A 25,068-nucleotide genomic window follows, 5' to 3' on the forward strand; every position below is an offset into this window, starting at 1 on the left:
TTTTTTAAGAGATGGGGTCTCATTATGTTGCCCAGGATTATCTCAAACTCCTGGGCTCCAGTGATCCTTCTGCCTCAGTCTCCCAAAGTGCCATGATTACAGGCTTGAGCCACTGTGCCTGGCCTCTGGCTTCTTTGTATCCATCCCGATGGTCACGCTTTCATCTCCTGATGCATACCACCCTCGTGGGAGGGTTGTGCTCCTCAGCTGTCTCTCAGCTCCTCCTGAATGCACAGCAGCTGGAAGCAACGGCTGGACCCTTCTCCTCAAGTCCCCCTTATGACAGGTGGTGGTTGTTCTACAAGGAATAGATCTGCTTGTCTTCATGAACAAGAAGAGGGACTGAGTTTTGCAGAACTCTGGCCTATGACAACTCTGTCCCAACTCCTGCGCTGAGATACAACCAAACTCTAACATGTGTCCAGCAGCATCAAGCCACAGCCATAGGATGACCCTAGCCCTGCCACTAAACACCCACCTGAGAAAACCCAGGGCTGCCAGGAACATTTACTGTTCATCCCAGCCAACACCTGAGATAGGCCCCTGACCTCTCTTTCTTAGAGCATTGACAAATATGCATCTCTTGCAATGCAGACACGTTTCCCACACCTAAGATCCTTCCCTTGAACTGCAAGCATCAGGCAGGACAGGGCCTGTCTCCCAGTCTCTGGCAGAGGACAGAATCCTAACTTCCAGAACTGCCAGCTTGCAGACCAGCTACCTGGCCACCTTCACTGACCAACTCTTTGTACTTTTCCACTTCTCTGATTCTCCTGAGGCCCCACTTGCTCCCATCTCTCATTCCCCCTTTAAAATGCCCAAATCACTTCCACACAAATCAGAGTGGAACTCAGCTCTTTCCCCAACTATCAGTAGTTACTAAATAAAATCTGTTTTTGCCGCTTTCACTAATGTCCAGCTGTGTCCATCTTTGACATCAGTGTTGCAATGAGGGCCAGGACCAATGGCCCCTTCTTCTCCAGTTCTGCCTGGCACGAACGTGCCTCCTCCCCACAGAGGAGCCCTGGGGTGGGCTCTTCTCTTCCCCCTCTCCCTCTGGTCTCAGGCTCCCTGTAAAGGGCAGGGAGTCCCCAAGTAAAACCACTCCAGGGCCCAGACAACTTTTGCCAGCTCACTTCTAAATAAACGACAAAAGATCTTTTAAACGCTTTTTCTCCCAAGGCTCATTCACTGACTCACGGTGTTTTCCATGCCAGTATAAGTGGAATGAGTGAGTGAATCCCTTCCTAAGTGACAAGGGACATCAGAGAGAACACTGGGCAAGAGAAGTGACCTCAGGCCACACGGCTCAGTCAGTGCCAGAACCAGGGCTTCAATCTGAGCCTCAACCTCCAAATCAGTGACTTCCAACCCATGCACTCACCACCAGCTCAATCCCCATCAGGGGAGCCCCGGGCTCTCTCTCCAGCATCTGGCTGCTGCAGAACACAGCTCAACAAGCCATTCACTCCCTCGCCAAATCTCCTCTTCACCAGAAAGGGTCACACCCCGCCTTTCTCTCCTGAGCATCTAAGCCTCTGAAAGCCATCATTAACTATTGTTTATGTGTTTTTATAGTGACAAGGACTCCGAGGAACACGATCAGGTTTTTTTGTGGTAGGAAGGACTCTGCACTCACATGGATATTTGGGTCCACCTAGTGGAAATTCCAACACACCAAGACAAAGGATGGGCAAATGCTGCAAGACTGTGTTGGTTTCTCATTGAAAAAAATAATCATGTCTGACCAATGAGTGAGGATCATTGATGGCCTGGGTCACGTACATAAAATGTGGCTTTAAGGATGGCGTTTTTGTCAAGAAGGACCCACAAACCAACGACGTTCCCTGAGGTTGCTGTATGTTCTGCGGGAAAGACATCACTAACAAAATTCAGAAATACTGTGTCTTATTATTTCAAAACAGCTCTTAGGTACATGAAAAGTGGTGTGGAAAGATCTCTGTATTTAGGTGGCCCCCTTGCGGAAGCTTAAAGTATTTTAAAGAAATGGTCACTGAGATTTTCAGGAAAAGCGCAAGGGGCCAAGTTTGGCGAATTCACGGCCACATTTCCTTCATCTTTCTCGTTCCCAGCCTGAGGATCTGTCGGGTGAATCAGGCAGTTTCCAGCCTCATGAGCCTCCAAGCCCTTGCCTCTCGGGACTGAGAGAGGACATGGTAGAGGTGACTGGCTCACACAAGGCTGGGACCCCCACATGAAGAGCTCAGCATTCTCTGGAAACTCGCTAAAATTCCTTCCATTTAGACTAGAACATGGTAAAATGGAAAGATATCCATGTCAGGGCTTTTAATCACTGAAATGCTAAAACATCCCAATAAAAGGACAGGGGGAAGAGCTGCCATTCAGAGAACTGCTACGCTGTGACAAGCCCTGGGGGGCTGGCTGCAAACATTCCTGAAGCTAACCCTCACCACAGTGTGCTGCGGATATTCTCAGCCCTGTTTTCCACAATGGGAGACATCCTCAGCCTCAGAGCGAAGCAGCAGGCACAGGTCCCAAGCTGATAAGATGAAAAGCTGGGATGTAAACCAACGTTTCGTTCAAGTCAAGTGTGTGTCTTTTCCCAACCCCAAAAACATAATGCAGGTGGATGCACACAGTGCTCACAACTATCCCCAGTGCCTCCCACTGAGCACCTCGGTGCCTGGCACTGCCAGCGGCATCCCAGGGCAGCGGCCAATGAGGCTCTAACGCACTCCGTTCCTGTAGCAACACCTGACTTGGATGTGCTGTAGCCCACGAGGGCCTTTTGGTAGCAAGAGGTCAAGGGGCGGGGGAAACAGCTTTTAAATTTCCCTTCAACATGCTGCAGCTGCAACTGCTACATTAAAAAAAATCAAAACAAAGCTTCAGAGCCTAAAACTAAGCTGTGTGTATGATGCTCTTATCTTCATATCCCCAGGTGAACTGTTCTGCAAACAACGGCATGGTGATTGGATTGCTTTTCTTTTCCAAAATCAGGGTTCAAGAGGAGAAAGAAAAGGTAGCACATGAACAGCTGAATCAGAGAGAAGGTGGTCTAGGAAAAAGAAATCACCTGTCAGGGAGTGAGAGCACAAGAGAGCGGGGGGAGGGGAGGGGAGGGGAGGAGGGACAGAAAGGGGGCTGAGGGGCATTTGTCAGGATAGAAAGTATTGTTTTTAGGGAGTTATGGCACAGTTTGATTTTTTCACCCATAATATTGTACTCACTTTATATGTCGAGATATACGATGATATGTTTGCCACTTGGAAGGCACATTTATATCACAATGCACCACCGGTTTGATCTGAAAAAGGAAAAAACACACCTGGGAATTCAGTTCAAATTAGCCAACACTCATCAAACTCAACAGTGTGCACGGCACTGCCCTAAAACATAAGAAAGGGGGGGAATCCCTTTGTCAATAGAACACCCAGGGGCGGGTCCAGGAGGGATGCAGAGAAAGGCAGACCAGGTGCTGGGGGAGGAGAAGATGCCAGCAAGTGCAGCGTGAGGTGGTCTGGGGCTGAGGACTCTGCACTGCACATGGAGGGAAGTGCAGGGTGCGGGGGCTGGGCTGACGGGCAAAGGTGGCACCAAAGGCTGTGCGTCCATGCTAGGGAGGCTCCCCATGGTCCCCAAGAAGCATGCGTCAATGGCCTACTATGCCGAGGAGCTTTGCTGGCCAAGTTATGGGGCCCCAAGAATGGACATGTCACTTCTGATTTCATTACAACACTCCAACCAGAATGTCCTGGCCAGGAGGCGGGAGCCCCTCCGCCTTCTCTCCTGTTTGCTGTGAATGCAGCCTGAGAGGCCGGGCCAACCACTATGGCCTGGTGACAGCTTCAGTCTCAGGTCCACTGCAGATAAGACACAAAGGGGGAAAAGAACTACTGAGACCTGTCCCAGGTAAGCAAATCCTGTCATCCTCACGGCCCTACTGTTTAGGAATGTGCAGAAAAACAAATGGGGGGAGCTCTGATTGGGAAGGGATGTTAACCCCCAACCCTGTGCTGAGTGACAGGGTCCTGGTCCCACCCACAAGGCTGAGGCTCACCGAGGACATCCCAGCACCTCAGGCCTGGCCTTCCTCTGAAGAGCTGCTCCCCTGTCCGCGTTCCATCTCTATATCCCCAGCCCACCAGGATAAGAAGCTTGGGGTCCCTTCACACCTCCCACCCCTGGTTTCCCCTGGATTGGGACCCTGTCTGCCACTGCACACACCTCCACTACAGTCCCACGACCTGGTTCACACACCCCCACCCCCCCACATCTCTCACTTGGACGATGGTGACATCCACTCAAGGGATCCTCGCCAGGGTCCCGCTCTGTCACCTCCCACGGACACCATCGTCTTTCCGACAACACCACTGGGTGCAGTCTCCCTCCCAGATCCACCCAGCAGCCTTGTCACTCTCTGCTTGTCTCCCTCCAGGATCCACCTGGCAGCCTCATCTCTCTCTGCTCATCTCCCTCTGGGATCCACCGAGCAGCCTTATCACTCTCTGCTCATCTCCCTCCGGGATCCACCTGGCCACCCTCATCACTCTCTGGCAGTCTCTCTCCGGGATCCACCTGGCCAGCCTCATCACTCTTTGCTCATCTCCCTCTGGGATCCACCTGGCAGCCTCCTCACTCTCTGCTCATCTCCCTCCGGGATCCACCTGGCCACCCTCGTCACTCTGGCGGTCTCCCTCCAGGATCCACCGGGCAGCCTCCTCCCTCTCTGCTTGTCTTCCTCTGGGATCCACCTGGCAGCCTCATCACTCTCTGCACCCTACACCCTCCATGTTATGCTCCTTCACCACCCTGGCCCCCAGCCAGTCCATGTGCTTCCCGGGGCCTCTGCTGCACAACAAGGGTCTCTGCTCGAGCCCCCACAGCCTCTCCACCTCCAGGGCACATGTCCACTGCCCTTCCAAGGCCCAGCGCTGGGAAGCCACCTGTAAGCTGACATCAGAATCGATCATCCCCCCCGCCGTCACTAAGCCAAATTCATTCGGTGTCCTTCCTACTGCCTACTTCACACCCACCCAGGAAACTCCCAGCATAGACACCATGGTGCGGGCCCTACCTGCACCCCATCCCCCAGAAGGTCGGGGGCCTGAACCTGTCAATAGGGCCTCCTTCCACACCTACCGCTGCTAATCCACACCCTCCCCTCCAAGCTGCAGCCCCCTCTCCCTTCCCAACCCAGACCCAACTTAGCACAGATGAGGTTCCAGCAGCTCAGCATCTGAGTCCACTGCCAACAAGGAGTTCAGGTCGGATAAACGTGTCCCTCCCTCACTTCCTAGCTCTGCCCTGGGACTCAGCTCTTGAACCTCACCTCTGCCAGGGGTCTGCTGCCTACCCACTTGCCCACACCAATGTCAGGCCAACAACTGGGGGGCTCTGCTCCCCAAGTCAGACACAGTGGTAATAACTCTTCATGCCTGGCCCAGCAGGAAGGGTCCTCCTGGGCCCTGCTTCTTGACGCCCAGACCCCAGCCAGGTTTCACAACACACACAAAACCACGAGACAAACCACTTAACCTATTAATGTTACAGGAGCTCGACTACATCACCCCAAATTGAGTAAATGTCATCTATGAAAGTGCCGTGGCCAAGAACAGCACCCAAGCCATGCACCCCAGATGCACAGTGAGAGAGAATGAGCTGCACACCTCATTAACAGAACTGCGTTTTAAAAGAGGAGAGGGGACAGGAGTTACTCTGGGTCTTCTGTCCCCGAAGGAGACCAGGGAGGTGTGTCTCATGGGGGCTTTGGAAGAAGGGTGAGAGGAACCAAGACAGCCACAGTCACTGCAGAGAGGCCACTCTGGCACCTCCCTGGGATCCTACAATGCCTTTCGTCAGAATAGAGAGCTGCCCGAGAGGCAGCGAGAACACAGTGAATCTCAGAAGCAGCCTGGCAGACGGGAAGACCCCAGGCTTTGGAATTGGTCAAATCTGAATTCAAATCCCAGCTCTACGTCTTACCGTCCATGTGGTTTGGAGAAGCAGCTACACTTCTCTGAGCAGCAGCTGATTAATTTTTAGAATGGGGATCATCGTGTGTTACAGAGTTCTTATGAGAATAATATTGAGATAACAATGAGAACATTTTATAAAAGGCACAATGCAATACCTATAACACAATGCAATACCTATAATAAATATTCAATTCAATAAATGAGAGTGCCACACACACACACACACAAACACACAGAAACACACAGAGAGACAGAGAAGGGGGAAGGGGAGCTGTTCAGGCACCTCTATCTTGTTATGGCTCAAATAGAATTGCTGATTTTATCCACAGCCAGTGGATCAACCCAGGCTTCCCCATCTCAGAAGATGGTGCCACCCCGGCCCCATTTCTTCAACTACAAAATCTGGGAGGTGTTCTTGAGTCTTCTCATCCTTTATGCCAACTGCGCATCCGTCAGCTCCACTTCAAAGCCACACCACGGACCCTTCACTCCTCGCTGCCTCCACCATCTCTCCCCTGTCCCGAGACAATCCTTCCCTCAGGGCAAGCAAAGTAGCCTTTGTAAACACAAGTCAGAAGGCAGTGTGATGTCCCTCAGTGAGGCCCGCCCTTACTCTACCTACCCCTCACACTGAGCCTCGGGCCATGCAAGCTGGCACTGGCTGCCTCTCTGCCATGTCTCTGCACCCCTCCCAGCCTCCCTGCTCTCTGGCCATGCTTGCATTCTTGCAGTTCCTGAAACATCAGCCCATTCCTACACAGGACCTGAGCCTGGAACATATTCACGGATCTTTGTCTGGTTTGCCCCTCTTACTTTAAGAAGTCACTTCGACGTCAGCTCCTCACAGAAGCCCTCCCTGCCCAGTCACACACCTGCAGTTACTTTCATCCAAGCACTTCATCCTGCCTCTGCTTTCTTGTTTGTGTATTTGCTTCCATCGTCCTTTGTAGAATGGAAGCTTCTGAGAGCAGGGACCCTGGTTGTCGTGTTCAACCAAGTACCTTCAGTGCCTGAATGATGAGTGACCCCTAACAGGAATTCAATAACTATTTCATGAAGACAAACGAATAATGGATGAGTGAATGCTACCATGACTAGGGAAAAACAGCTCTGATGCTCTGAAAAGGATTCCAGGAAAAGAGAGGCCATGGAAGAAGGTGGAAATGCACACCTGCATCCATTCTACCCTATTATCATACTATATATAAAATTATATACACCTGCATACTCATGGTAACGAAACTAATGCCATGGGTACCAACAATGAACATGAATTTACAGGCCTAGTTTGAAAACAAAACAACAGAAATTATCCTCTGCAAAATTCTATTAAAATACAGCCACCCTAAGTACCAGCTTTCTGCTTCATTGCATAAAATTATGGAAACAATGAGCTAATTGCTCTTTTGAGGTGTTAATGATTCATTAACCCTGCTATCACCTGCCTAATTAAATAACTCCAGCAGTCAAGTAATGTGATTCTGGATTTTTTTTCTCTGTACTTCATAAAATAATCTCCTGAACAATGTCAAGCATATGTATCTGATGGTGATGACAGCCTCATTCACACTTGTCAGAGCCAAAGACTCACACCAGTCATCGGTCCTGAGAGGCTGAAGGACGCCATGAGCTTTAGACCTCTTCAACCAAGGCAATTCAACCAAATCTAAATCAAAGACGGAAGACTCGAGATGACCACAGGTGTATCTCCCCCAAGGAGCAACTACAGGTTATTGAATACACACCATGGATCAAGCATTGCAGTAGACTCTTTACCTGCACTCATACCTAACCCTCAACATAACCAGGCAAAATATCTAGGTAACAAAGAATCAGAGAGGTTATATCATCTTCCCAACAACATAAACCTATTAAGTGTCCTGGCCATGATAAGCCATCAAAAAACATTTTATTTTACTTTTTAGCAAAATGAGTCCTGAAATCCATACCCATGTAGCTTAGTACTCAGGAGCCTGTGCTTTGGATCATCCAGGATCCCAGTACTGGCTCTGCCACTTACTAGCTGTGTGGCCTTGATCAAGTTGTATAACCTCCCTGAGCCTCAGCTGCCTCCTGCATGCAATGCTAATAGCAGTAGTGCACACCTCATAAAGTTGTTGCCTCCAAAGTGAGTAACACGAAATGAGATAACGCATTGTCAAGTGCTTAGCAAATGACTGTAATGAGGATTCAGTTGATAACAGTGTATTAGTTTGTTTTCACGCTGCTGATAAAGACATACCAGAGACTGGGCAATTTACAAAAGAAAGAGGTTTAATTGGACTTATAGTTCCCCATGGCTGGGGAGGCCTCACAATCATGGAGGAATGCAAAAGAGGAACAAGTCACATCTTACGTAGATGGCAACAGGCAAAGAGAGCTTGTGCAGGGCAACTCCCATTTTTTTAAAACCATCAGATCTCATGAACTCATTCACTATCACGAGAACAGCACAGGAAAGACCTGCCCCCATAATTCAATCCCTCCCACTGGGTTCCTCTCATGACACATAGGAATTTTAAGAGTTACAATTCAATTGTGGGAGTTCTTCCCACGGCACATGGGAACTATGGAAGTTACAAGATAAGATTTGGGTGGGGACATAGCAAAACCATATCAAACAGCAATTATTGTGGCTTTGTTGTTTTGTCTTGGGCTCCAAAGTTCCTGTTCTCTCCTTCTCTCCAATGCTGCTCCAACTACCCTCCGTGAACATACCCTCCATGGCCCCTTCCACGCAAAATATCCAACTAAAAGCCTGCGAGAATCTAGCATCAGGAAAGGACTTCACTACAGGAGGATCTCATATGAAGCAAATTGTTTTGATCAACTCTCATATATTCAGCACCATGCAGGATGAATTCACAGAGAAGGCTCTGCTGAATAACCCTGCAGCAGGTGCTGCAGGGTTCCCCAAAGAGACGCACGCCTCCCTACACAATAGGAAGAATAAAAACTAGAACAGATGCAGTGAAATAGAAAACGGGGAAAAAGATAGAGAAAAACAATGAGCCAAAAGCTGGCTCTTTGAGAAGTTCAATAAAATTAATAAACCTGTAGAGGGACATATAGGAAAAATAGAAGACACAAATAATATCAGGAATGAGAGAGGCAACATCACTTCAGAGTCTACAGATATTAATAGAATAAGAGAACGTTATAAACAACTTCATGCCAACAGATTCAACAACTTAAACGAAATGAACGAATCAAAAGACAAAAACTAGCAAAGTTTACTCAAGAAGAAATAACCTGAAGAGCCCTATATTTACTAAAGAGTTGAATTTGTAGTTCAAACTCTTCACACAAAGACAACGCTAGGCCCAGATAGCTCCACTGGTAAATTCTATCAAACATTTAAGGAAGAAACAATACCAATTCTAGACAAGATCTTCCAAATACCTTTCCACCAAGACAACAATTCAACAAGTATAAAAAGGATACTCTATGATCAAGTGGGGTTTGCCCCAGGAATGCAAGGTTGGCTCCATATTTGAAAATCAATTCATGTAATTCATAATATTAACAAACTAAAAATGGGAAATCATCTGATCATCTCAGCAGACATAGAGAATGTCCTGCCCAGTCCAATTTAAATCCTAATCCTACATCCCATTGAGAGTTTCTCCCCTTATCTCAAGCCTGACCCAGCTGCATGTGGGAAGGGTACATGGTTATTTCATTGTTTCACAGTATTTTACTCTGCCTTCGACCTCCTCCTCATCTTGGCATCAGAACAAGAGAGTGTCTAATACAACTGGAGCTCCTGTCATCTGACCTCCTATGTCCTCTTCCTTGGCAGGTGTCCGAATGTGGCTTTTTGGGGAGGCAGGGAGGGTGCAGGCTTTAGTGAGTTCCTCTGAAAACCTCACAGAGACTCCATGCTGGACTGTTCCTGATGCAGAATGTTTCTGATACTTTCCGCAGCTGACTCTTGCTTCAAACCACAACCTTTTGCTACATCCCCACAGACCCTTACCATGGCTGGCAATGATTCTTAAACAACTCAAGTCTGGCCACCTTCTAAGGCATCCATTTGCCTCCCAAGGAAAGGCACACACCTTTGCCACACCAGCTCCCCAGAGGGGACAAGTGCAGTTTCCACAGCTGCTGCCTCCCCATGCTGTCTTCACAGGCAACACAGAGCCCACCATCCTTCAGGTGCTTTGAGGATGATGGAAGCAGGTGCCACCTGCACACTCACCTGCAAACCCAAACCCCTGGCACATGGGCTGGGTCGTCCCAAGCACACCCTCACCCTCTCAAGAGGTGCTTTACCCTGCAGCATCCGACCTGGTCCCTCCTGCAGCATCCCAGAGCTCTGAGCTATCCTCTGGAGCCTCGCCTCTGATTTGAAGGAGCATGAGGCACCCACAGGGAGGAGAGCGAAAATGCCACAGCATCCACTACTGTCTATAGTTTCTTCATTCAATAAACTTACTAACTTACAGTCCTTATATAAGGTTTAAGGGTGATGTGGGGGGCTGGTTTGGCACCTGAAGCCTCTCTCATGTTTTTACACCTGACACTTTAGAACACAGGGAGTGTCCACCAACATTCCAAGACATCAGGCAAAGCCCCGTCAAACCCCTGTGGGATGGGCTCCAGAGGTAGGGGGATGCCTGACATGGCTGCCCCATCCCCATTATCATGGCCTCCAACCCACGTCAACTCTAATCTTCACGGTGACCCTTCAGCATACTAGAAAAGGCAGGAAAGAGAAAGAAAGCAGCTCCAGCTCGGAATGAGGAAGCAGAATTACACCCAATGTGGACAGCCAGAGGCTTGGGAGGCAGCAGGAAAGAGCCCCTGGAAAATGAAAACAGCTGGCTGGGCGCGGTGGCTCACACCTGTAATCCCAGCACTTTGGGAGGCCAAGGCAGGCAGATCATGAGGTCAGAAGATTGAGACCATCCTAGCTAACATGGTGAAACACCATGTCTATTAAAAATACAAAAAAATTAGCTGGCATGGTGGCAGGCACCTGTAGTCCCAGCTACTCAGGAGGCTGAGGCAGGAGAACAGCATGAACCCTGGAGGCAGAGCTTGCAGTGAGCCAAGATCGCACCACTGGACTCCAGCCTGGGCGACAGAGCAAGGCTCCGTCCCAAAAAAAAAAAATGGAAACAGCTGCACCAAGCCTGCAGGATTTTGTAAGGCACTGAGATAGTGAGAGGTGAAGCCAGCTGGACTTCCTGGGTCGAGTGGGGACTTGGAGAACTTTTCTGTCTTACAAGAGGATTGTAAAATGCACCAATCAGCGCTCTGTAGCTAGCAAGAGGATTGTAAAACACACCAATCAGTGCTCTGTAGCTAGCAAGAGGCTTGTAAAATGCACCAGTCAGCACTCTGTAGCTAGCAAGAGGATTATAAAACTCTTTGGGTCCGTGCCACCTTTAAGTAACACTCACTGCAAAGGTCCGTGGCTTTATTTTTGAAGTCAGCGAGACCACAAACCCACTGGCAGGACCAACTCCGGACACAATAGGAAAAGCCTCCACCCAGCACAGAGCTTGTTTCAGAGTGTATGCTCAGTGAGGGTCTGCTCATTTCCAGTGTTAACTGCATGGCGATGAAAACAGACCCCCATCTTTCCTATGCTGCCCCCTAGTCCACAAGGCCCTGGACTTTCTCAGAGAGCAACAGCCAGGCATGTCCCAGAGCTGAACACAGGTGAAGTTCACTCCTTGGGACCAACCTGGGGTCTGGCCACGTGAATCTCATTGATAGAAACAGCCACACACTTGATTTATGTATCATGCACCCACAGAGGCACTCCCTGCTAAAAAATATAAGGAGAACTGATGCTCTCCATGCCTCCAAAATTGCTGACTCTAAGAGCCAGAGAAGCCATCCCATAGAATCAGACAGCCAGACGGTTTGTGGAGCCTGTGGTTGGCCTGGTCAGCCCCACTCAGAAGCAAGACCTCATCTAGGCCAACCCACAGAAGAACCAAGGAGAGGAGAATACCTGCCCCTAAGATCCTGCCAGCCACCAGCCTTCCCGTAAGTACTCAATCACTGCTTCATTCATTTATTCAAGACCTATTCATAGAGGACCCACCTCTGATGGTAGGAACTGTGCTGAGTTAGAATGCAGTGGTGGAAAAGACCAACACCACTCCTGGCCTCAGAGGGCTGGGAGCACAGAGGGACACAGACAAGTCAACAAGCAATTACAGTGCCAGGTGCCAGGGGCTCTGCTGCGGCCAGCATGGGTGCCATGGAAGCATGGGAGAGGAACACCTGACCCTCACTAGCGAGAAAGGAGGCCTCCTGGAGGAAGAGGCCGTTAGGTTGAGACCTGAATTATAAGCAGAAAACAGTCAGTTGAGTTAAACAAGCAGGAGGAACAGCATGCACAAAACCCTGGCTCGAGGATAGGCGCATGAAGAGGCCTTTGGGAAACTGAAAATCCATCAAGGACTGGATCCTAGACACAGAGGGAGGAGCGGTGAGAGGCGAGACTGGAGAAGAACACAGGGGCCAGATCAAGAAGGGCCTTAAACGTCATGGTAACTAGTGCAGACTTCACCTCCCTGGAGCCAAGAGGAGTGACTTAATGTATGTGAACAAGGGAAGTGACGTGATCACATGGGAAAGGGACAAGGTTGGAAGCAAGGAGACCAGCGGAAGGCATGGGACTCCTTCCAGGTGACCAAACTTGGCAGCCTCAACAAGGCTAGGAGCAGCCAAGATGACAGCAGGTGAGCTGACTCGAGAGATGATCAGGAGGTGGGATGGGTGGGCAGGGAGGGACTGGGGGCGTTGCTGGGAGAGTGAAGGGTTGAGAAAAATGCCCAGGTTTCTGGGTTTAGGAGCTGGGTGGGCAGTTCCATCTTCTGGAATAGGAAACACAAAATAACAATTGGGTTTGGAGTCAGAGGCCAATGAGTTCAAACTTGGACATGCTGAGTTTGAGATGTCTTTGGGACACCCAAGTGACAGAGGCCTAGAGGTGTGGGTCCTGACTTTGAGAGAGACCTGGGGGTCTTTGGCACATGGATGATTATGGAAGTAATGGAGAGAATGGAGTGGGGGTGGCCTGAACTAGAAGAGAAAATGAATTGGAGAGCACCCTACAAAACAGCAGTGTTCAAAAGACAGGCAATGACAACAGTCCCACAAATAAAAGAAAAAACAGTCATAGAAAATGAGAAGAGAAGAGCTTCAGAAGAGAAGGAAAGAAATGATTTTCTTTCCTGAGAAAGAGGACCACCTCACCCCTATCAGCAGGGCTATGACCAACAAGGCCCAAATGTTCACCACCTGATGGATGGGTAAACAAAATATGGTGGATCCATACAATAGAATGGAATTCAGCCTTAGAAAGGAACGAATCCCTGATACACACTACAACATGGATGAACCTTGAAAATATGCTAAGAGAAACCACATGCAAAAGGTCACACGTTGTCTGAGTCTATTTACATAAAATGTCCAGAATAGGCAGGTCCTATAGAGACAGCAATTATTATTCTTCATAATATCTTCCTCACCCACCCAAGGCCATTTCTCAAGTAATTCTCCCTATTTTGTCCTACATCATCAATTTTCCCTCTGCAATGGCTACTCCCATCATCACGTACATGATGTCACTTCTTAGAAAAACTCTCTTCGCTCTGTTTCCCCCTCCAGTTACCTCTACATTTCTCTCCTTCCTTTAGAGCAAAACGCATTTAAAGAGCAGTTTGTATCTCCCATCTCTCTTCTATTCTTTTCTGCCCACGACCTCCATATTACTAAATCCAATGGTCCCATCTCAGTCTTCATCTTCCTTTTCTGCTCAGCATGTCAGTCTTCATCTCCCTTGTCTGGTCAGCATGTCAGTCTTCATCTCCCTTGTCTGGTCAGCATCTCAGTCTTCATCTTCCTTGTCTGGTCAGCAGCGTTTGACACAGATGGCCCACCCTGTCTCTCATCACCCAGCATCCTGCACTCACCTGGACTTTCTCCAGCCCTCTCTGCTCCTTCTCACCTCCCTACCCTCTAAGCATTCCAGGACCCTGTCATCGGAACTCCCTTTGTTCTGCCCACACTGACTCCCAGCGTGAATTCATAGTCACCAACGCCACCACAATGATCTAAATCCCCACTGTCCCTTGCCTGGATCACTGCAGCAGCCTCCTAACTCATGGCTATCAACATGGCACCCAAACACTCTTGCTCAAGGTCCATGTCACTCCCTGAACAACAGGCCAGTGTCCTTTGCACCATCGGTTCTCCCTCTCAGGATGCTTTTGCCCAAGATATCTAAATAGGCAGCTCCCTCACTTCTTTGAGTCTGGACTCAAAAGTCACCTCCTCAGTGAAGACCACCTGGTCATCCTAAAATCAAACAGCCCCCAGCATGACATTTCATATCCCCCACATACTCTATATTGTATGGATTTTGTTTATTATCTGTCTCACCACCTGAAATGCAGGCTCCTTGAGGGCAGAGATGTTTTTCCTTTTTGTACAACTGCTTCAAATAGTACCTGGTACATAACCAGTGCTCAAGAAGTATTTAGTGAAAAAACCTTTGGGCTTAGTACACATACACATATTATTTGGTTTTGTGTTGCTGCTCTGGCATAATCAGCCACAGGAAAGCAAACACTTCCAAATACACAAGCATTCAGATTAAATTGGATGAATGGATGGATGGATGGATGGATGGATGGATGGATGGATGGAAAGTTTAGGATGTTGTGATGAGCAGAATACATGCATAATTACATTTAACCCCTATTTCTTAGATACAGCCATACCCATTAACTGAGCATCAGAGAAGTTAATTTGTCCGAATTACAGAGCCCATGATATTTCCACAAAGCTATGGCACCAGCATGGCAATGTGTTGGGAAAATTAAGGATAACACACAGTGTTTGGGAGGTATGGGAAACACCCAGTCTCACAATGGGCACAGATTTAACTTGGTATAATCTCTCAGGAGAGCAGTTTAGTAGGACATATAAAAAGGTTCTCTAAATGTCAAGCAAAAGAAGGCTGGTTTTAAAAACATATGTTATACATCTCTTAATGCAACATTCTAAATCCACTAAAAAGTATTACAGGAATATATTGCTTGACATGTAGAGATTTCATGATACATCATTAAATAGAAAGGAGTTTTGAAAAAAAATGTAGATTATGCTCCCATTTTGCTTAAATAAATACATTTATAAAGCTAGGAGTATATACATGTATGTAGGTATATGTGTACATGTCAAAAGCATATGGAAAAACAGTGGTTAATCTCTGAATGATAGGATTATGAATATGTTTTTCTTTTAAATTACATATATTTTCTCATTTTTCTACAATGAGCATGAATTATAGGGTACTTTTTTAAAAATGGAAGCAGAAGCTTCCAAATGTGTTCCTGACAGGTCAACAGCAAACGGCAAACAGTGGTCTCGCCATTGGCAAGATCACTAAGAAGTATAGTGGAAGTGAGTATTGGTTCAGCCAGCCCAAAGTACTGCAGCCTAAGCTTGAGTCACCTGGACAAAGTTAAATTTTATTCTCCAGGCTTTTCAGTAAGGCAGGAAATCATGTAAAACACTTTGTTAAAATGTATATTAAGAAATTAATTTTAAAACATCCTTTGAGTTAGATTCATTGGTAGGCTTCAGTGATCTAAAAAATTCAACTCAGCAAATCACATCCTTCTCTTCCATGACAAAAATGTGGTCTAAATGAATGGTACACTTGTTGTTTAGTCCAGGATAGGCCCACTGAAAGAGCAGAATTGAAACAGATCCTTCATGGGGGGAAAAAAAACATTGAATTGGGATTCATCTGTTCCTAGCAAATCTGCCTAAATCTCTACAACTTGAGATTACAAACCAGAAATCTCAATGTTGTACTATAATAGAAGTCCTTCCATTGAATTAAGACCAAGGACACTTTTCTCATTAAACCAACATGGCACAGTCATTGAAAGCCAAGACCCCAAGAGCATTTGTTCCTAATCTAATTGTCCTTGTCCCTCCATTTAATGAAATGCAACTTCAAATTCATTATATTGAAGTATTTTAAAAATCATTTCTATTACAATATTAAATGTATATTATGGTATTCTAATTAATTTTAAGTAAATTTCTACATAAATAAAAATCTCTTGGGAAGCTTCTTCAATTTTCCCATGAATATATTTTGATCAAAACAGAAATTCTGTGAAAGAATAATTTACAGAAGCTAGGTCTTTCTGCTCTGTATTACTGTATCATAAACTGAGGCTAAATGACTTAGTAAAACATTTAGACATTGAATTTTTGGACTTGGCAAAAGCTTATGCCACATTTAATTTGTAAAACAGTTTACACTGGTATTCAAATTGTAGGCAATCATGGATCTCAAATTTGGATAGGATCAGCTACAATTTAAAGGCATTATGAATAATAATAGCACCAACTACTTATTGAGCTCTTGCTGTATGTCAAAAGCACAGGAAAAGTGATTTACAAAGCTCATCTCACTTAATCTTGCTCACATTCTGACAGATACCATTTGAGATCAATCCCTACAGATCTAATCCTGGGATGACATAACATGAATCATTTAGCCATTTCTGTACTGGTGGACATTCAGCTTGTCCCCAGCATTTCGTAATTTAAAAACAAAATGCTACTGTAAACATCCTTAAACCCCAGTGTGTGATCAGACCAAGGCCTATCAAGCTGGAACCAGTGCAGGAAGGGCTGCACATGGCCTTAACTTCCAACAAGGTCTCCAGGAGCTTTTAGGGCCGAGACATGCAGCTCCCCTGACCCTGGGCACCCGGGATGCAGCTGTTCTCAACTCACCCTAGAAAGAGGTGGAGCAGCAGAGGGGGGAAGGCCCTCATTCTGGTGCTCTTCCTATGGAAGCTCCCCCAGCTCCGCGCGTGGATCATGGAGAACCCTGTGCCCCATCCTGCTGGCTCCCCGCGCGTGGATCATGGAGAACCCTGTGCCCCATCCTGCTGGCTCCCCGCGCGTGGATCATGGAGAACCCTGTGCCCCATCCTGCTGGCTCCCCGCGCGTGGATCATGGAGAACCCTGTGCCCCATCCTGCTGGCTCCCCGCGCGTGGATCATGGAGAACCCTGTGCCCCATCCTGCTGGCTCCCCGCGCGTGGATCATGGAGAACCCTGTGCCCCATCCTGCTGGCTCCCCGCGCGTGGATCATGGAGAACCCTGTGCCCCATCCTGCTGGCTCCCCGCGCGTGGATCATGGAGAACCCTGTGCCCCATCCTGCTGGCTCCCCGCGCGTGGATCATGGAGAACCCTGTGCCCCATCCTGCTGGCTCCCCGCGCGTGGATCATGGAGAACCCTGTGCCCCATCCTGCTGGCTCCCCGCGTTTTCCCTGGGAGAGCTGCTTTGCACCTTCACTCAAGACACTGGGGGGTGCCTTCCGCTGCCACTGCACACCAGGGTTCTCTTTCTGTGATGTAAGGGCTTGAACATCTATCAGAAAAAATTCCTACGATGAGTTCTTTGAACTAAATGGAAGAAATTCATTTAATACTAGCAAGTTGTACAAAAGCAGTCATGGGTCTTTTCCTGGGAAAAGAGTGGGAGAAATCCTGGAGTCATTCCTAGAATGCTTGATTTTAGTCCAAGCTCTACTGCAAACGAGCCACCCAACGGCAGATGGTGCTTAACCTTTCTTGAACTCTTTATTCATCTTTTAAATGGCAGGTATTAAGGCCTGCTCTGCCTCACTCACATGGTTGCTATTTTTCCATTTTTGCAGATGAGACTATAGGTGTGAAAACATGCTGAGAACATAAGCCACACAACATTCCGTGTTAAAAGAGAGGAAACTTCTGGACATTGAACACGATGATGAAGCATTCAAGGACACGACTCTCCAATGCACAGTGTGGCGTGCAGGCATCTCAGCCCTGGCTATGTGAATACGGTCACATAGAAAATCGGCAGCATGGGGGCCTCACAAAGAAACCCATGAAGTCCTGGCACTTGGCATCTCACCAAAGCATTTCTATTTCTGGAACATAATAAGCAAGGAAAACAAGCAAAGACAAGTCTCTTTTGTTGAGACAGGATTTCACTCTGTTGCTCAGGCTGGAGTGCAGTTGTGCAATCATAGCTCACTGCATCCTCAAACACCTGGGCTCAAGTGATCCTCCCGCCTCAGCTTCCCACGTGCCACCACGCCTGGATAATTTTTATTTTTATTTTTTGTAGAGATAGGGTCTTGCTGGTCTAGAATTCCGGGGCTCAAGTAATTCTCCCACCTTCGCCTCCCAAAGTGCTGGGATTACAGGTGTGAGCCATGGCACCTGGCCAACAAGTCTTTTAGTTCGTTAGGTATTATACTGTCTCTGGGATCATAGGTGCATCCCCATAAGCCACAAGGCAGGCAAACTGTGGTTTAGTAAGTAGTAGTAATGCCACTGGGAGTGACGGGCAGCCTTCGGTCCTGTGACTGGTTAGCTCTGTGTTCTCGTGTGGGGCAGCAGGACACAGCTCTGAATCTCAGCTACTCTTACAGTCCCCTCCAGGCACAGCAGAGTTCTTGGAGTAAATTGTGTGTCGGCCAAAGCTCTTGGTGGTGGTTCCAACTCATTCAGGGTTGGCTCCACCATTGACATGTGTCCAGGCAAATGCTTGTCCCACCAAGACAAGCATTTACACAACAAACAATAATAATGGCAAACCCTTTTTAGGGGTGACTACTTCCACAAAAGGAAATGGGTGCAGGATCATGAGCATCAGGCACTTCCAGGCCACGCACGCTGACATGATACTGCTCCATCCCCACGACCCCAGAGGGTGGTGTTGGGCATCTTACACGCTGTCAGAAGCAATGTAAGTTTTCAGAAATATTGTGGAATCCAATCCAGAAGTAAATAGTAAAGAGGTTAAAATAATGCGTGTTAATTCTACTTCTCTATAAGCAATCATTAATGTGAACAAACGTGTCTCCACAAAGGGTCCATTACATTATATCACTGTTTAAAATAGCAAAAAGGCAAACGTCTGCTCAAAGAGGATGAGCTACATAATTATGATAAACTCACATGGTGGAATAGTTTTCAGGCATTAAAAATCACATCCTCCTAGAGCAGGCACTAGGTTGCTGGGCACTCACTCTATGAGGCTATAGTTGCCCACAAGAGTTTAAAATTTTTTATTTTTGCTGAGGATAATGGCTTCCAACTCCATCCATGTCCCTGCAAAGAATATGGTCTTATTCTTTTTTTATGGCTGCATAGTATTCCATGGTGTAAATGTACCACTTTTTTTTTAATCCAGTCTGTCATTGATGGGCATTTAGGTTGGTTCCACGTCTTTTCTATTGTGAATAGTGCTGCAGTGAACATACATGTGCATGTATCTTTATGACAGGATGACTTATATTCCCTTGGGTATATACCCAGTAATGGCATTGCTGGGCCAAATGCTATTTCTGCCTCTAGTGTCTTTGAGCAGTCACCATGCTGTCTTCCACAATGGTTGAACTAATTTACCCTCCCACCAACAGTGTAAAAGTGTTCTCTTTCTCCACAACCTTGCCAGCATCTGTTGTTTTTTGACTTTTTAGTAATAGCAGAATGGCTATTTTGAAAAAGTCAAAAAACAGAAGTTGCTGGTGAGACTGTGGAGAAAAGGGAATGCTTATACACTGTTGGTGGGAATGTAATTAGTTCAGCTACTATGCAGGGCCGTTGGAGGTTTCTCAAAGAACTTAGAACTACCATTCGAAAAAGAAAATAATCATTCTACCAAAAAGACACATGCACTCATACATTCATTGCAGCACTATTCGGTATAGCAAAGTCATTGAATCAACCTTGTGCCCATTAGTGGTGGACTGGATAAAGAAAATGTGGTACATATACACCGTGGAATACTATGCAGCCATAAAAAAGAACATGGATGCAGCTGCAGCCATTATCCTAAGTGAATTAACGCAGGAACAGAAAACCAAACACTCCATGTTCTCACCTGTAAGTGGGAACTAAACAGTAGGTACTCATGGGTGTAAAGATGATGACAGTAGTCACTGGATACTACTATTAATAGATGGCGGACAGAGGGAATGGGGCAAGGGTTGAAAAACTAACTATTGGATACTATGCTCACTGCCTGGGTGACCGAATAAATTATACCCCAAACCTCAGCATCACACAATGTACTCATGCAGGGACATGGATGGAGTTGGAAGCCATTATCCTCAGCAAACTAATGCAGGAACAGAAAACCAAACACCACATGTCCTCACTTGTAAGTGGGAGCTGAATGATAAGAACACATGGGCACAGGGAGGGGAACAACACACACTGGCGCCTGTCAGAGAGGAGGAATGAGGGGAGGGAGAGCATCAGGAAGAGTAGCTAAAGGATGCTGGGATTAATACCTAGGAGATGGGATGATCTGTGCCACAAACCACCATGGCACATGTTTACCTGTGGAACAAACCTGCACATCCTGCACATGTACTCCTGAACTTAAAAGTTGAAGAAAAAAATATAAAATAATTTTTAAATAGCCATTCTGACTGGTGTGAGATGGTATCTCACCGTAGTTTTGATTTTCTGCACAGTATTTTTGACACCTCTCTCAATGAGAACTACTTTTATAATCACATTTTTGAAATGAACAAAGTGGAAATTCAAAAATAAAAAATTTTTAAACTCTTTTGGGTAACTATAGCCTCATAGAGTGAGTGCCCAGCAACCTAATGCCTGCCCTAGGAAGACAAGGCCAGCGCGGGTGTAGAAATCCTGGTGTGCCTGCTCAGCGTTTCACGTCTGTAGACCAAGGCTTCCTCTACTAGAAAACAAGAAGTTTTGACAAGATAGTCTGAAATTTCCTCCCTGTCCTAAAATATTGCCTTTTAAATCATATCTTATTTAAATCACGGAAATATGCAAAGGATGAACCGAGACTCAAACTCTAACAAATATTCTCAAGGGTGATTTCCAAAATTGTTGCTTAATCCCCCTCCCAGCCCCACAGGGAGAGGGGAAACAGGTATAGAGGTGTCAGGATGATCACAAATCATTTCCACACTCTTTATTAAGGTAGCCCTGAAATTCAGTGACTGCCAGAATTGCTTTCTAGTTGGAAACTTGCCCTCTCGTCCTTGGCAAGTTACAATTTAAGGTGAGTAAAGTAATAAATTTGACTTATTTTAACTGCCCTCAAGGGCAGACTCCAAGAAGGCAGCGGAACGTTCTGGAAGCTGGTGCCTGTGAACAATGCTGGGGCTGCTGGCATGTCCTGCATGGAGCTCTGGGTGATGCTCCAAAGACACAGAGAAGAGCCGCTTCTGTAAGATGTGGAGGGGAAGCCCTTAACTAGTGCTGGCACATTATACAGATTTTACCATTTAGTCCTTACAACGAGCTTCTGAGGTATCTATTATCATCTCCCTTTTACAGGTGAGGAAATTTAAGAACAGCAACATTACAACTTAGAGAAGTAGATACCCTCAAAATAACTCACCTGTGTAATAATCCACACAATAAGTCCGTTTTTAAGTCAAAATTATGTTAAATTCTAAATATCAACAGGCTACCTGGCTTAAAACTGTGGTTTTTATTGCTTATAAAAAAGGCATGTCTCTTTAAACAAATTAAATGGTTATTTTTACTAAGAATCAAATGATAAGAACGGTGTGATGGAATGTTCTGTCCTGTAGACCTAATAAATGTCTATCACGTACAAAAATGTTGAGCACTTGGGACAAATCTTTAAATTTAGCATTATAATTAGCTTCAGCATTGCATAACTCTAAATAACTTTTCCTGAGACCTGTCTTTCCAAACCCCCCCAAAACAAAAGGAAAATGAACACTTGAATTAATTGCACGGTGTGCCTCAGAGATGACTGTCTCCCTCTGCACATCTTAGCCTCTCTTCACTGCCTTCCGCCACTTGGTTACTTCAGTGCTTTGACAAGTATGACAAGCTTGCACAGTGTGTTCTGGCTTCAAGAGCAACACATCTCTGCAGGCATTTACTGCTTCTGTGAAACTTCAATTATTCCGTGCCGACATTTAAATTTTTACCAAGTTGGCCAATTTATTCCATTATTAGTTGTTAGAAGCGAACACTTACTTCCTTCAACTTCCTTATCTTTGCAGGTTTTCGGGGAACTATATGAATATAACTGCAAAAGAAGAAAGAAGAAAACATCATTAGAAGGAAGATATTTACATAGAAAGTTCCAGACTCTTTAGAAACGAGTCCTTTTCCGGCTTAATAGATACAACCCCACAGCAATTTGGAACTAGGATCTAAAATTTTCTCGGTGTTAGAATCCACATCAGAATACAATAGCAATGCTGCTGTAGGACAGTTTTCACACTGGGTACCACTGGCACTGCCCCTTGAAAGTATCTCTTAAGTGACATTGCTTTCCCTCACGTAATTTTATTAAAGAGAAACCTGAGAAATCATCTAATTCAACAGCATTCTTTAACCAGGTCGCTGAAGGCCCAGAACTGCAAGCTCATCAATGTTCCCATGACAGGCTAAGGTCGGAACAGAAACCCAGACTCTCCTCCAGCTCCTCCGCACCCCCACCGCTCCCTCCTGCTCACAGAAATTCAGCACTGTTCTCCTTTTGCCAAAACTGCAAACTGGAAAAGAGTCACCAGCATAAAATGTGTCTGAGCCCTACTAACACAATTTTTTTTTACTGTTGGGGACTTTCGGGACTTCCATATTCCTCAAAAATAAAATGTTTTCATGGGTAATAAATAATACCTTCAAATTTATATCTGATACTAAGGTTTCTTCCTGATTAAAAAAATATGTATTTGAGATTGTTATCGTTTTTGATAGTTTTAGCAATATTCAGAGAAGGGTCAACTTAGACTGGTAAACAGAAGGGGAAGAAATAACTAAGTGTTCAACAAAGAGTCACGGATGCAGATCCCCACAGAAACTGGTCAAGTAAATGATGACACTCGCCAAGGGTGGTCTCAGGGACTGGTGGGGGCTGTGGCTGGTGGGACCATCCTTTCCCTTCTGAGGCGGACAGGGCCTCACAGGTCCAGATAGTGGAGATGCACGCAGCTACAACCAAGTCCTCTGAACAATCAAATCCTCTATTTTTTCCAAGGGAGACCAAAAGTTCATATTATTACATGAATTCTCCCAATTATAAAATGTTGCAGCCAACTCAAATCTTTGAAAATTGTATGAACTGAACAAAACATGGCTGCTGGCTGAGTTCAGCCTGAGCCTCTCCACTTGCTTAGAGGCCCTTGTATGCACTCTTCACTAGCTTAGTCTAGTCTTCCTGTTTTCCAAATAAATATTTTAAATTTGTTCTAAATTCCCAAATTCCATATTTGTTTATGAACATTAATCTCCCAAATGAGACATCTGATTTTCATTACATGGAACCAAAAAATAAAATTTAACACAGAAAAAAAGCATAAAAAGATCCTACAAAAACACAAAATACTATTTATTATTTCAATGTTGCACTCCCAAGAACTTACAAAAACAGAAAGAAAGGACAAATAGTTCCTCAGACAGCCCATGACCTGAGGTCTTTAACTCAGGCACATAGAGAAGCCTGCTGGGTGGGCTTGGCTTGCCCTGAGGTGGGCGGGAAGTGGCTCTGTGAAGCAGTGATGGGACCATGAGGTGCAAGCTCCCTCCTGGCTACTTCCAGAGAACAAAGCAAGGGAAGAAACCACCCATGAGAATCCGTGCCAGGCACCTTACCCTACTGCATTCATTCCATTCTCCCAACCGTACCGCAGAGTGGATGTGAAGCCAGCCTGCTTTATGGATGAGGAAACCAAGTCTTGGAGAGGTTATTTCCCTTGCTGAACGTTACTCAGGTAGACAAAGCCAGGATTAAATTCCACCAGTCTCTGGCTCTGAGGCCAACATTCCTGTCATCTATCACAACTTCCTCTCCACCCACTTTTCCTCTTTCTCCTGTCATCTGCGGCTAGTTCCCAGGTACAAATGGGTGGCCAGGGAGATGAGAGGAAAAGGCTGGGTTGAGGAAGAACGAGGAGAGTTTGATTCAAATAGCATGTTCACACTCATGTCTCAGCAACAAGCTCTAAAGTAAACAGGGTAATATTCCTAAGCATTCAAATTCTTTGGGGTCCTTCCCCTAAACACATACACACACACACACGCACACACACATGCGTGCACACATACACAACACCCTGATTTAGATTTTGTTGTAAATGTGGCTTTCTCCACAAAAGAAATATTAATTCTAGGCTTTATATGACACGTAATTGTTTTGAAAAGTAATTATTATCTTATAATATTTTGTTTTATAAAGAAAAAATTATGTCCTTTGGGTCTCAAATTATTTTCTTCCAGGAAATGCAGGAAATGTCTGAGTAATGACTGGATATTGGATAGATTTGTTGGTGTTTGTCTTTTTAATGCACCATCTTGAAACCACTATTATGAGGGGAGCTCCCGGATCACTAATATATCAACAGGCTTCACTTCAAAGCTCATTTGCTGGTGACACAATTAGAATATTATTTTCCAGTGAAAATTAATTGAACTGCTCAATGGCTTAGCAATTACAGAATATAAATTTCCAAGAGCTAGTTTACTTTACTAATACCAGTGAAAATCCAGCCACATTTTTCAGAGCTTTGTTCACCAAAGTCTGAATTCCAATTTCAGACTCATTGACCTAAAAAAAACTGAAGAAAAGGAACCCCACGTGCTCTCTATGTTGAACTTCACATGCAGACATGGCTCATCTATTTTACAGCAGTGAAGATGCATGGATAATAGATAATGCAAAATAACCCAGGCTGTCTGCCACACGGACCCCAACTCTCCTCCCTCTGCAGTGGGTGACATTTCTTTCCTCCCAAAAAGTAAAATAAACAGTAAGAGCACTGGGAAGAAAAACATCTCAATTTTTTCTCAATATTTTTGCTACATGTCCAAAACATTTTAAATAAACCATGAGACTCGAGACTCTCTCTACAAAACTGGAGGTACAACAGGGTCTGTTAGAAAATATCCAGCCCCACAGCAAGGGGAAAGAGTAACATCTCCCAGGCATACTCCAGGCTTCGTGGCAGGTGCTTGATACGTTTCCTTCCTCACTTGCTAACATGTAAAACACAGGCCAATTTTACAAGGAAATGTC

At 46.0% G+C, this 25,068-nt stretch overlaps 1 protein-coding gene across 4 annotated transcripts in view; it reads right to left on the reverse strand.

The window, feature by feature from the left end:
• DCDC2C (doublecortin domain containing 2C) overlaps positions 1-25,068 on the reverse strand; it is a 145,265-nt gene that overhangs the window by 118,111 nt on the left and 2,086 nt on the right. For all 4 annotated transcript variants that reach the window (XM_063594666.1, XM_055108298.2, XM_055108299.1 and 1 more), the window contains exons 2-3: positions 22,026-22,077; positions 3,213-3,289 (exon numbers count right to left, since the gene is read on the reverse strand). In XM_063594666.1, coding sequence (XP_063450736.1) covers positions 3,213-3,289; positions 22,026-22,077 — 129 coding nt within the window. The remainder of the gene's footprint in view (positions 1-3,212; positions 3,290-22,025; positions 22,078-25,068) is intronic.

The sequence above is a fragment of the Pan paniscus genome, chromosome 12 (assembly GCF_029289425.2).
Source record: "Pan paniscus chromosome 12, NHGRI_mPanPan1-v2.0_pri, whole genome shotgun sequence".
NCBI classification, from domain to species: Eukaryota; Metazoa; Chordata; class Mammalia; order Primates; family Hominidae; genus Pan; species Pan paniscus.